This window comes from Musa acuminata, chromosome BXJ1-6 (assembly GCF_036884655.1).
Source record: "Musa acuminata AAA Group cultivar baxijiao chromosome BXJ1-6, Cavendish_Baxijiao_AAA, whole genome shotgun sequence".
Classification (NCBI taxonomy): domain Eukaryota; kingdom Viridiplantae; phylum Streptophyta; class Magnoliopsida; order Zingiberales; family Musaceae; genus Musa; species Musa acuminata.
In genome coordinates this window covers 34,919,302-34,932,284 of record NC_088332.1, presented here as the reverse complement: position 1 = coordinate 34,932,284, position 12,983 = coordinate 34,919,302, and the positions used below count along the sequence as shown (strand labels likewise).

The following is a 12,983-nucleotide window of genomic DNA, read 5'->3' as shown; positions in this document are numbered from 1 at the left end:
ATTGTAGCATATAATAGGATTAGTGTTAGGTTGATGTTGAGACCATGATATTACGAACATTATAAGATAATATCATAAGTTTGACACTATCTGAGTAGGAAAAATCTCTAAAACCTAGAAGATCTTGACAAAAATAAAGAGAACTTAAGCTTGCCTCTAGTGCATTTATATAAGTGCAGAATTAATGATTTGACATATAGGATCGATCACTAGATTGAGAAACTATAAGCTCAAACTTGAGTGGGATGGAGTACATATACCAAAGATGTTTCAAGTCTTCGAAATTGGTATCCGAGTCAATATTAAAGGAGTCATTTATAGACTACTAAGATCCACCATCCAAAGAAATCACACTTGGAGGGGCAACCTCCCTTGTCATAGCATCTTCGACCTCTTTGAGGAGAAAGTAGGGCTAGTAAGGATCGAAGGATGGGAAGGGATACACAGTAATTCGAGACCATGGAAAATAAAGAGGAGGACATCTCAAACCTTTGAAAGCGAAGGTTTGAGAGTTCACTAAACATTCTTAAACTTACATATCCAAAAGTCTTAACAAAAGGTTCATAAGAGTGCATAAAGTGAAAGGTAAAAAGTCATCATATATTTATAGAGACAAGGTGACTCTCAAACTCAACCCTTAGTTGAGAGTCGACGTGTAATTTTTTAATTGGACCATGAATGTAATATGTTAAGCAATCATTATAAATTTTTAAAAATCAAACCAAATTAGATCAGACAATATAATTAAAACATTACACCCAAAAAAAATAAATGCAATGGTGAAAGACCATAAGAGAGGATCTAAGTCATTGTAATATTTATTATGCAAGCCAAAGCCCCAAAGTGACAAAAGTTGGCAACGTGAGTAACATATACAATGAAGAGCCACCATGATATAGTCAAATCCGATATAAAGCATCCCTCGATGACAATATGTCAAATATAACCATGAAGTGCCCCTTGATGACAACATGGCCAAACCTGACTTTGAAGCATCATTCTATGATGACATGATCAAATTGACTAAAAAAGCTTTCTCTAACAACGATGTAGTCAAACTCGACTAAGAAGCATCCTTTGACAATGACACAATCAAATCAACCATAAAGCATTCTATAATGATGATACAACCAAATCCGACAAGGAAACAACCCTCAACGATGCGACTAGCTTAGCTATGGAATATCAATTAATAAGTATCTGATCACAACATATTAGCACATTGTGTCTTGATCCATTTCATATGCCCAAACATGATGTGGGCATATGATATAGGAGGCATGACATATAGGAAATCATTGACATGTCACTCACGCTTGAAGAACACGTCGTATGAGACTTGGTCCTACGAGCTCAGTGATGTACAAGGATGTCAACTCAACCTCATGAGGTTAACTACATAACGTTGGCTAAAAAGCTAACTTGACAAATCCCTTACTATGTAACTATCAGGTTTGACACATGACCTCATAATCAATATGGTTAAATGATGGACATAACTGTTTTCGACATTTACCATATCCTTAACTCAATATGCTACAAAAAAAGCTCCTAGCCCTCAAGTGCACTCTTAGGATACTCGACTAGCTGAACACACTCATTAACTTTGATGAATCATCTGAATTCATATTAACAAACATTAGAGGGACCTTATCAGGCAATCCCACGACAGTTTTTGTAGAGTCTCGATCTAAACTCTCCGATTCTCCGATATCCAAGTCTAATATAAACTTGAAAGTAGACCTCGATTGTTTTTGAAATCAACCTACATATCAAACAATAAGAATTTAAGTCTCTTTTTTCTTTTCGATATCATTATCTACACAAAGATGAAGAGAATGGATAAGATGCTTAATATTGATAATAACCTGATGTAGTTATGACCTTATCGCAAGTAAAACCTGATGTAGTTATGACCAATTCAACAGCTCCCAAGTGTGTTACAAACATCAAGGTGAAAATTTGAAATAACCTTGGTACAATTCATTATTAATATCGATAATGAAATTTGAAACCTAAAAATAAACAATAAATGCAATTTCAACATATTTTTAAAGCCTTTTTTTCTTCTTTAACTATATTGGAGAGGAGTGCTTCCATATAGTATACGGCATTAGATGTAATAAATAGCTGGAGTTGCATCAAATAGCTACCAGAGATAGCATGATTTGGTGGACGTTACTCTTTCCACCCTTTCTATTTCAGAAAAGGATTTATACAGTTATTGATATAAAATATCACAGAAAAAATAAATACAATCTTCACTTAATGAATAGAAACTGCAGACCAATCTCTGTTATTATTGAAGCTATATAAGAACATCTTATTCACAGCTTAATGTAATAAAAAGATATTAGAAAAACTGCAGACCTTAATTTCAGTCATATCCCATCATTGTTTGGTAGATCATAAAATGTAAATGAAATTGTAAATGTTTTCCAACCATGATAGACAGGAATCAAGACCTAATTGTGTAAGAGGAGAAAAGCTGGAGCTGCAGAGATCACTATGACTGAGATTGTTGTCTCCGCAGCAGCATTTTGGGAATACAACAACAATTAAAATATCCTGAGGAGCCAGCTACTTCATTGCTGATGAGCAATCCCTATGAGCAATCCCTAATAGTCCATGTTCCTTCTCGCAAACATATATGTAGTGTGAGTCTGGATCTTCAAGAACAAAACCTGATGGTAGCTGACCACATTTGGTAAGTGGGACAGGTTCCATGATCGACCTTTGCGAACTACACCCTCCATGGCTTTGGAATCCTGGCCTGGCTGGAAAAGAGCAGTTATATTGCAAGCAACAATAATAAAATACTTTTATGCAATTTCTTTGTCTTGGTGAGTTAGTAGATGCTGATGCATAAAACAAATCTTAGTATACCAACAAAGAAAAATATAAATCAAATGGTTAACTGCAGGGACACTTCTAGAAGATAAGAAAATGAAGATATTGTACACCAACTGTATATTTTACCCTTCAGATACCTGTGAAAGCAAATTTAAAAAGGTAAAAATATGTAGGCATGCGTATTGCACATTCTATTTGAAAATTCAATGTAAAACAGAAGGTAATACGATGTATACAAGGTAAATACTGAGTTGATAAGTGCCATTAATGTGAAGTCAAAAAGAGAACAGGATCAACTATAGGCAACATTATCTGGCACACTCATATATGCCCAAGAATTTACATGATACATATTTGCAAAAAAGATTAGGTAAGTACTTTGGATACTTCAATATGAATTTATGCAATATCGAAGATTTCCAACATGCAAAAATGCTTCAAGAATAGACTAGCTAATCCGGATAGGTACGAGTATGACAATAACGATCACAAGAGACTGCATGATGTATAGTTTCTCAAAGTGGCAATCCAATTTATAATGAGACTAATAGATAGATGTGGATCATAATTTCGAATCAGCAATCTACCACTAAAATAGCCGATCAGATCAAAAGCCTCACTTACACAATGGAAAAACTGCAGGTAACTTGGCTGTCAGTTTATATTTGAAAGAAGCACATCAAATCAGTTGATGTTGAGATTCAAAATTTGTACTATGTCTTGCTGAAAAGTTGAAATAATTCTCAGTCATTATGGAGATGAAGGACACAATAAAAAGATTCCAAACACAAGGAAAACAAGAGAGAGAGAGAGAGAGAGATGAAGTTTCATAGGAAAATATCTAATGATCTTGCACTAGAATAAAAATAGCACTCCACTGCAAGTGACACCCAGTTGAAATATCAATAAAGAGAGAAACGAGCAATTAACTATCCTACTTCATTTGTAACCAAAAATTGGAGTTGTATTGCTAGCTCAACATAAGCGGTTGCCGTTTGGCCAGGTTGAGGATGATGCAAGCTACTTTTGTCAGGTTTGGTGATGCTATTGATGACTTCTGAGTGTGTGATGATTATTAGTAAGAGCGATGGCCCCGCTCTAATTACAAACAATAACATGCATTTGGGAACACATTTGAAATGTGTATTGATGGCCCAATACAGATTTTAAATGTGAATTAGTGTTTGGTAAATTTTTTAAAGTTGCATCTGACCAAGATGCTATACTAGAAATGTTCAAATGTTGATGTTACATCAAGGTAGTATTAGCATTTCAACATTTGTAGGATGCTAATATAATTTTTCAAATTCCAAAAGTACTTTATGACTTTATCTAAAATTATAAGATTACTACAATGATTTAGTAAAAAACCAACATCATTTATATTTTCTATAATATGATATTTTTATTTATTTAGTTTTAAAGATTATTTATGATTATATTTTTTATATATTATATATTTGGGCCATACAAAATTTTTTTAAGATTTTATTTATTTATTTAAAAATATGTATTCATTTTAGAATAAATATTAAAATTATTAGAAGAGTAAATTTATCACAAAATATTCAATGAACTTTTGAAATATAATTTTACCAAACAACACTGACATCAATAGACATTTAAAATACAGTTTTCATCTATTGTTTACCAAAGACTCAAAGCATTCTAGAACCACATATTCACTCAAACCCCTTTCTTCAACTGCATATTAAAAATACGAATGTGTTTCTAAACACAACCTAAGTCCTTGTCAGACCCAATGCTCTAGTGACTGAAGTGCACAATAACAGCAACAACCTATCCAAGTCTTATTGTTACTATACCTAGATATACTAGTAGTGCAAGATACGAGTCATGGTTGATAATCAATAATACAAGCTAGGTTATACTAACCATAAACACACATACAATAGATATCAACTGATGTCCACGATAAAAATTTTCCCCACCTTTCATTTCTTCTCTCAGTTCTGATGTTTTCCTTGCTTTCACCCAGATATATCATTACTTCCAGTCTCCACCTGTCTTTGTTCTCCTTAAGTTTGTCAGGTTTAACATTTCAAAAGAAGGCACAACTTAGTCAAATGAGTCAAACCCAAACCCAATAAGGTACTCTTATCAGTCAAATCCATATTATAACTTCAAAGGTCAATTAAAATTTAGTTGCTCAACTTGAACCAGAAAGTTGAGAAAGATTTGGGCCTCTCTGCAAAGTTGACTATCAAATACACTTGGAAGATGTTCATATATTGTCTAATAGACATCACTGGGGACATGGAGGAGCAATGGCCTCAATCTATATTTCGCCTCATCTTACTTTTCTAAAGGTTTTTTTTAAGGTTAATTTAGTAAAAATATTTGAATAATATAAAGGACTTTCTTCATCAAGATAAAGGAGCAAATGAATGTGTGACTAAAAAATCTAGGTAATTTTCAAATTAACTAGTTCTAAGTATATTGGTTGAGGACATTTACTAAAACAACCAATCATCAAAACTTTAAAATTTGCCTTAAATATTGTTTTGCTTAAACAAGTTATGTATGCTCCTCATAAGGATGGTATTTATTTTCAATATTTTCAAACTAAGGAAAATACACAAAGGATATGAAATGCTCCATACCTTACAAGCTTTTGTAAATTTGTCTTAGAAATTATAACACAAACTGGAGTTAAAAGTAATAGCTAAATGAGATATATATATATATATATATATATATATATATATATATATATATATATATATATATATATAATTTTTGCCAATTCAAAGGGATAAACTGGTAGTCTATTCCTTTCTAAGGCCCTGTTAACACACCAAACTTCATGCACAACCAGAGGTCCGATACCATTTGCAACTTGCCTAAAAGTATAATAGAAAGAACAGAAAAAAAATGTGGACACAGACATTGAGAGGAGACTTTCGAACTTACGTATAATATACAATATAATATTCCAACTGCATCCTGGTTGGTTTAAACGAGGAATTCGAACTGATGGATCACCATAAGTTATCTGCCAAGATTAGCAAATTCTTATGCTGGATTCATACGTCATGCATTGGATTAAAACTGTCAGATGTACTCAAGAACCAGGATTTACCAACATATAGATCCCGCCAGGTCTGAGAAGCCTAACTTCAAGGAAATAACAAATGTCAAAGTAAATAAAACATACACACATAATATTGGATAAATATTAGACATTTTACAATGATTGAACTTGTAGAAAAAAAAAAAGAAACAATTGCTGGAGCCCAAACCTGTTCACTTCTTCTAGCATCCGGGAGGCACTAAGTGTAGCATCCACACCGCACTAACATCCAGATAAAATTACAGTTAACCCAAAGAATGACTGCCTTTTAATGTTTTTATAAAGCTTAACACAGAGCACTTACCATTAAAGAATCCAAAGTCCCTAAACAAAATCATTATGGAGATAAGTGACTAAAACAACAACAATTAAAAAGAAAATTTTGTATAATGTATTTAAACCTAACTAGAAATAACATAGCAATAAAAAGATAGTTTAGTACCTTTATCAATGACACAGTCAAATGATTCATCATCAAAGAAGCTCATGTCCCTTACATCCATTTGCATGTCTGTTGATCATAAGGATAAAAGACTAGATCCATCTGCTTATCCAAAATTACTAGCTGTGGTACATAGAATACCGAATATGAATAACTAAAAATAGGATACAGCGTAGTTGTGGAATATGTGTGTATTTCTTTCTCATCATTTCTGTCACAACTGATGAGATGTCAATGTTCATGATGTCTATGTAACCATCCTTCACCATATCCTCTGACATAACTGCAAGGTCAGATAGATAGATTGAATCAACTTGTCAGCAATAGAAATCCATGAAGAACTTAGTAAGTATCATATATAAACTAAATAGCATTTATGCTAACATGTCACATGAAATATTAGGCAATTCTTTATCGAATAGCATGAAAAAAGACAGAAGATATAAGCTATAACAAGCATGCAAACATGGTAAATAGTATTTATAATGCTTGCCTATGTGCATGCACAATGCTATATCTAGAAATGATGAACTTTGAATAATAATTTCACAACCACATGCAGCAGCTAAGATATTAGCTTTTTTCTTTATATGAAAAAAACAATTGAAATGATTGATAATTTACCAATTATTAACTACTTTGAATATCCTATACTATCTAGTAGTAAGCAGCTCATATATGTCACCACTATTTCCTGTCTTTAACCACTGGATGAGTCTGAAACGTTCCTCTTAGCTTAAAATGAAAATCCAATCTGTACCCTAACTAAATGAGCAAAATCTAAGTCAAACATGCAAAGGCTACAAAAAGGCCTAAATGTGCCTCTAGAATATGTCAATAACGTACAGGACACATTTAGATCCGATTGATCATCCAAACGATTGCAAAGCGTTCAATCAGCTAACAGAGTTTGAACTTGATGATCGAACACCCAGTACTAGCCAAAAACTACCGAAAGCTTTAAAACTGAAGATCACTATAATTATAGAAAAAAGTTCGAACCAGACCAAAAACAGGTACAATGAAGACGTATAATATGCAATTCATGATTAGGTTCAGCAATTCCAACTTAAATTCATAGCTCAACATTGACAGAACAACCTTTTTTCCCGTGATAAACAAGTCTATGAAGAAGAAAAATGAAGCATTCCTGCCCAGAACAATGAAAGCCTAACCTAAACTAACACAAAATCTAAAAAAAGGAACACGTAAAAAAAAGCCGACAAAATTATAAGTTTGAGCGAGACGTGGTTCTCGTTAATAAGTTCTCAATTTCGAGAAGTGACGACCACATGAATGAACCGGATGCCACACGGAATAACGGTAAAGGTGGGGGAGGAGGGAAGAGGAACGAACCAGCGTTGCCGCAGCCGACCATGAGGACGCCGGCAGAGACGGGGACGTACTTTCTGACAAAGGGGCGGAGGGCGGAGTAGCGCTGGTACCAGTCGAAGGAGGCGCTTCCGTCGGCGAGGTAGCGGGCGTCCCAGTAGAGGGCGTCCCCGTAGCTGTACGCGTTGCGCTGCGACGACGACATCATCATCGACTTCCGCCTCTCGGGTTCCCCTCCTCCTCTTCCTCCTCGCCCACTTCCCTACCTTTGTTGTCGTCATCGATCCTTCCTATCCATCGATCCATCGATCTCGTGCGTGCAACGCGAGGAGCCGCCGCGGCCCGTCGCCATCACGTCCCCCTTTTACTCTACCCGGCCTTCCCCTCCCCCACAAATGCCTCGAAAACGACTCCCGACGGAGAGAAAAATCGCGGTTCTTTTGTTTCAGCCGAACGGGCCCCGCCTGACGCTTGAAGGCAGAGGGGATTGCCATCGCTCAACCAATCAAGAGAGGGGTAGTATGCTCGAGTACTCTTGTCGCCGTGGTCTTCGTAGTTTTGCTGTACTATGCGGCACTGTTGGTGACTAAGGCGTACCACCCGGCCTAGCCGAGTCAGCCGCTGGGAGCTTCTCGGGTGACGTCGCCTCCAAGAAAACCGCCCGCCAGAGGGCATGAAGGCGGCTGTGGTCCCCACTGGACGGTTAGCCTCGAGCGAAACGACGTCTTATGACCGCAGCATCACCACACTGGGCGGCACTGTTGGTCACCGAAACCGGCCTATTGTTAGCCGAGTCAGCCGCTGGAAGTTTCGTGGGTGACGTCGCCTCCAACAAAACCACCTGGATGAGCTGGTGGGTGAGACCCATCACGGGAGACAGCCCGTCGACCGTGAGACATCACGGGGGTGGTTCGGTCCGACCGAGTAGCTCTCGTTGTCGATGCCAAAGCAGGTCGAATCAGTAAGGATGTGAACGAGACGGCAAAAGACGGTGTGTGCTTTTCCGATCCGACCACGTCTTATCCGCATCCTCGTTTCATTCCTAGTTTGAATGAAGCGGAGACGAAGACGAGGAATCTCCATCGGCGGCGAGGAACAATGGATTCTCGTTATTTCTCATAATTAATTTATTTTAAAAAATATCAAAACTAATTAATATTATTAAAATTTATAAATAATAATAATAATGATGATTGAATATTCGTTCCACACAGCCGTACTAATTTAATTAAATCAAATAATTCATAATTAATTTCTAATTAACTCGGTCACTATTTAATCTAATCTAATTTGAACCAAGCGGATTAGACGTTCGGGCTCACCCACATATTGATGGATGAGAAATGCTCTATTTGTCCTCGCCTCATATTCATTCGGAGAATAATCTCATGTTTAAACACTTTAAACTCTTAGCATGAGCAAATAACCTCTTTAAACTCTTCAAGCAAGGCCAACTCCATGATCACCAGAAACACCTCGTCCTTGCAAGGACTGAGAAGTGTCATGCAGAAACAAATCCTTGAATCGTGAAGGCCATGCTGTAGATCATTTAAAATGATATAACTCCACTCCTGACGATCCATCATGGCCTTACTCGAGCTTTGAAGTCTCTTCTGAGGAAAAGAGCATAGAGGAGTTCGTTCCATGCGTCAGGAACCCCAGGCAAGCACCAATGGCTGCAATCCTCCTTATGAAGCCTTGCATCGCTCAGAGGACCAACATGATACAGTGACTGATGCCCATCTGTTCTCTGGGCTGTCATCTCGGTCACGTTCAACACATCTATTTCTTTCAATGCAGATCGAGTTGAATTCTGCATGCGTTGTTCTGTGAATGGGTTCAGGAAATGGCTCCATGATTTTGATAAGGAATACGAGGATCTGAAATCTGGGACTGTCTCCGAATGACATTTTCCTCCACTCTTCCCATCACCTTCACTGCAAAAATGTAATGCATATAAAAGTTCCAGTAAGTGCGATCTTCGCATTTACCCGAAACATGCTGGAAACCGTGATGGTTTTGAGTCCTCACAAAGTAAATGCATATGTAATGCGTGGTTTAGTCTTAGACAAATGATTTGAATGAGTCTATTTGTAATATCTTAATTACTGATTTGAACCAAACGAAATCGATAAACCAGTTAACTCATCAAGCTCCAATCGTGATATCTACCATCATTAACTTGAGCTTAATGATCAATAATCTAAGTATATTGATTGATTTTTTTGATATATATATATATATATATATATATATATATATATATATTTTCGTTTTGCGAATTCTTCACTCCCCCAACAAAAATAATATGCTAAATAACAGTCTATGACACCAAGGCACTAAATTTGAAGATGTTGCAATGCGTGCAGTCATAAGATCAAACCAACCTGGAATGTGCAGGGGAAAAAGTACGGAAGACGACCTGAGTCCTGCTTGTGTTGATCTCCTTGTCAATCCAATCTAAGAATGTCTTCATCGATCTCTCATAAGCGCTTTCCACGCTCATCTGCAGCTCCACCTTCCCCCCTTCCTCGAAATAGCATCCACTTCACAGCACACAGCACAATGGAGGGCATTCAAAACTACGTTATTCTCCCGTAAACAAAAGCTTATTAGACATTGCGTACGTACCTTCCGATGGTCTTCTCATGGCTCCACCAGTGGCCGGTGTTGACGACCAGCACGTCGGCATCCCTCCACCCGGCGGACTTCCGGTCCATGACGTCCAATCTGAGCACGCTCTTAACAGGCGACGGCGCGTCAGGGGGTGGCCGGCTTCGCAGCACCAGGTGGGGGGCTCGGTAGTACTCCACGGTGCAGTTGTAGTCCCTGAACCGGAATATCAGGAACCCCTTGTGCTTGGTGATGGGCTGCCCGTTGACTTGGTACACGGAGTCGTCGTTCGCAGAGGCGGCTGAAGACAGCATGCAGAGGAGAGACTCCCACTGGTTTCTCCCAATGGAGTCGCCGGCAAAGACCAGCCGACGGTTCCGTAGCTTCTCCAGCATCAGCTTGGCATCGAATCTGCACGCATCAACGACAGATTGGAATTCAATGTATTAGATGGAGTTCATCGTGTCGACGGAATGGTGTTGACTCGGCAAACCATTCGTTGGCTTCCCTTCCACCCAAACCAAATCATTCTTCACCGTAGAGAGAGACGACCTGGGGAGATTGCAACGGGCGGGCTGCCACCGCCACTGTGTGTAGAGTCGATCGGGCCTTCCGTTCTCGGCACACCGGAATCCCTCGTCGATGAACGCACAGTTCTTGGATTCATACAGTGGGTAGCTCTCGTCCTGCACCCACTTTCCATCGAACAGATCGCAGCCATCGGCACCTCCTCCTCCTCTTGCTTCCTCGCCCTTCAGCACTTCCTGTACTCCCCAACCCTGCGACCTATCGCCGCCCACCAGGGCCCCACCGGCCACCGCCTCCCAGAAGCGGAAGCAGAGGGAGCACAACAGGAACAAAGACGAGGCAGCGAAGGCGGCACAGGCCAACACCACGAGCTTCTCCACGGTCTTCATCCACTTCTTGACGGCCACGTCCATACAAATCTTGCTTGTGGTGGTTTCTGCATGCATAAGCACAAGCGTAGCGGAGAAAACAAGTCGAGGGTGGCAGCGAGCCGGCGACGAGGAGCATATAGGAAGACATATCGATGACAGGATGTGGATTTATTTATACAATAGGAGCAAAAGCAAACTTATAATATTCTTAGTTGCTTCGGGCTTCAGAACGTTCTTATCTGAACAACTTATTTCTTAATATATCTAAACAATTTATCACTATAAAGTTTGATATTAGAAGGAAAAAAAAAAAGAACCATTTAAGGAGTGGCTCATATGATAATCGACGAAAATCAACTTATGTGGGAAAGTGACTAAAGATATAGTTTGATAAAGATACTATTAACTCAACCCTAAATATCATTTTACCAATTAGACTATTTGACATTTCCAAAATTTTGTAAAATGAACCCTCAACCTCTGACCTTCGAATTTGGTATTTCAGCTGTTAAAACACCAATCCGAGGTTTCGACTAAAGCTTTAAAGCAGGCACAAAAAAGCATTAAAAAGAAATTTTGGGAGAGAGAAAAGGCACTCAGTGTGCAACCTTATTTGTACTTGATGAATGACATAAATTAATTTTTTTTATAAATAATATATTTTTTATTTAAATTATTAATTTTCTTATTTGTATAGTATGATTAATAAAATAATTAAAATTAATTTCTTTAATCATATGAATAAGTTAAGAATTTTATCAATTAATTAAATTATTAATTAATTTATTTCTTAATGAATGATGTGATTTTTATTAAATAAATAGTTTATATTCCATTTTTATGTGTGAACCATAAGAAATATATATATTATATATCAATCCTTGTATATGAAAATAAAATAAAATTTAAATTATTACTTATTTATTCAGATTTTTATGGTGCATGATAATGTTTTAATTTTTAAAATTTTATGATTAATATATAATGATAATTGATTTGTGATGTTAAAATGATTATTTGATTTATAATGATCTCTTAAGCTTAATTGAATTTCAAGATTCATTTAATTATAATAATTTTTATTTTTGAATTAATTTAGTAGTTCTATTTTATTTAATTAGATATATTTATGTTTTATGAATTTTTATGATTTAATTAGTTTCAAATTTAAGATCATGAATTTAAATTATTTAATTTATAGATTTAAGTTATTTTTAATAATTTAATATATTAAAATCTAATTTAATAAGAGGAGTCTAATTATGGTATGATTTGAGTCAGGTTGATCGACTAGATCGGGTCGACCCAACCCTTGTGGCCAGATATGACCCATCCTATGTGGCCAAGCAAAACCTAGCTCATGTGGCCATGTACATCCCAGCCCATATTGTTAGGTGCGACCCAACCCATATCACCAAGTCTGGTCCAACTCATATGACCAAGTACAACCCAATCTATGTGGTCAGATATGACCCCAACTCATATGTCTAGGCACAATCCAACCTGCCAGCTATGTGTGACTCAGTTTAGATGTAAAGCTTAGCCCAATTTGTGAGGGAGGCTCATCCTAGTATGCGAAGTTAGGCCCATCCAGCTATGTGATTAGTGTTAGATATATCATCACTCCTCTATCCAACTTGGGACAAGCACATACGACGTACATGACTCATATAATACTCATGTGAGTTAGTTCAGTTTAAACTAGCATTATACGATATAGTTTAATTTGTTTTTAATTGATTTAATCAAA

At 37.1% G+C, this 12,983-nt stretch overlaps 2 protein-coding genes across 3 annotated transcripts; both read right to left on the bottom strand.

The window, feature by feature from the left end:
* Positions 1-2,269: 2,269 nt before the first annotated feature.
* LOC135676738 (uncharacterized) lies at positions 2,270-8,106 on the bottom strand. 2 transcript variants are annotated; one of them, XM_065188246.1, is made up of 8 exons: positions 7,746-8,106; positions 6,559-6,672; positions 6,390-6,458; positions 6,252-6,271; positions 6,117-6,169; positions 5,957-5,987; positions 5,788-5,869; positions 2,270-2,777 (listed from the first exon to the last, which is right to left on the bottom strand). In XM_065188246.1, exons 1-8 carry the CDS (start codon positions 7,930-7,932, stop codon positions 2,581-2,583), a joined length of 753 nt encoding a protein of 250 aa, XP_065044318.1. In that variant the 5' UTR covers positions 7,933-8,106; the 3' UTR covers positions 2,270-2,580. The 2 variants fall into 2 exon arrangements, with proteins under 2 accessions (XP_065044318.1, XP_065044320.1); XM_065188248.1 differs by having other exon boundaries at positions 2,270-2,773.
* A 1,055-nt stretch (positions 8,107-9,161) lies between these two features.
* On the bottom strand, positions 9,162-11,275 carry LOC135677505 (protein trichome birefringence-like 11). Its single transcript, XM_065189863.1, has 5 exons — positions 10,887-11,275; positions 10,353-10,745; positions 10,109-10,267; positions 9,316-9,658; positions 9,162-9,212 (listed from the first exon to the last, which is right to left on the bottom strand). Exons 1-5 carry the CDS (start codon positions 11,273-11,275, stop codon positions 9,162-9,164), a joined length of 1,335 nt encoding a protein of 444 aa, XP_065045935.1.
* Between the last annotated feature and the right edge of the window lie 1,708 nt (positions 11,276-12,983).

Coding starts and splice junctions, on each gene's coding strand:
- LOC135676738 (XM_065188246.1), bottom strand. CDS start 7,932: ATGATGATGTCGTCGTCGCAGCGCAACGCGTACAGCTACGGGGACGCC. Junction 6,673..7,745: donor GGTCGGCTGCGGCAACGCTG/GTTCGTTCCTCT, acceptor CTGACCTTGCAG/TTATGTCAGAGGATATGGTG. Junction 5,870..5,956: donor CTGGCGGGATCTATATGTTG/GTAAATCCTGGT, acceptor TAATCTTGGCAG/ATAACTTATGGTGATCCATC.
- LOC135677505 (XM_065189863.1), bottom strand. CDS start 11,275: ATGGACGTGGCCGTCAAGAAGTGGATGAAGACCGTGGAGAAGCTCGTG. Junction 9,659..10,108: donor TTTTCCCCTGCACATTCCAG/GTTGGTTTGATC, acceptor ACATTTTTGCAG/TGAAGGTGATGGGAAGAGTG. Junction 9,213..9,315: donor GAAGAGACTTCAAAGCTCGA/GTAAGGCCATGA, acceptor GACACTTCTCAG/TCCTTGCAAGGACGAGGTGT.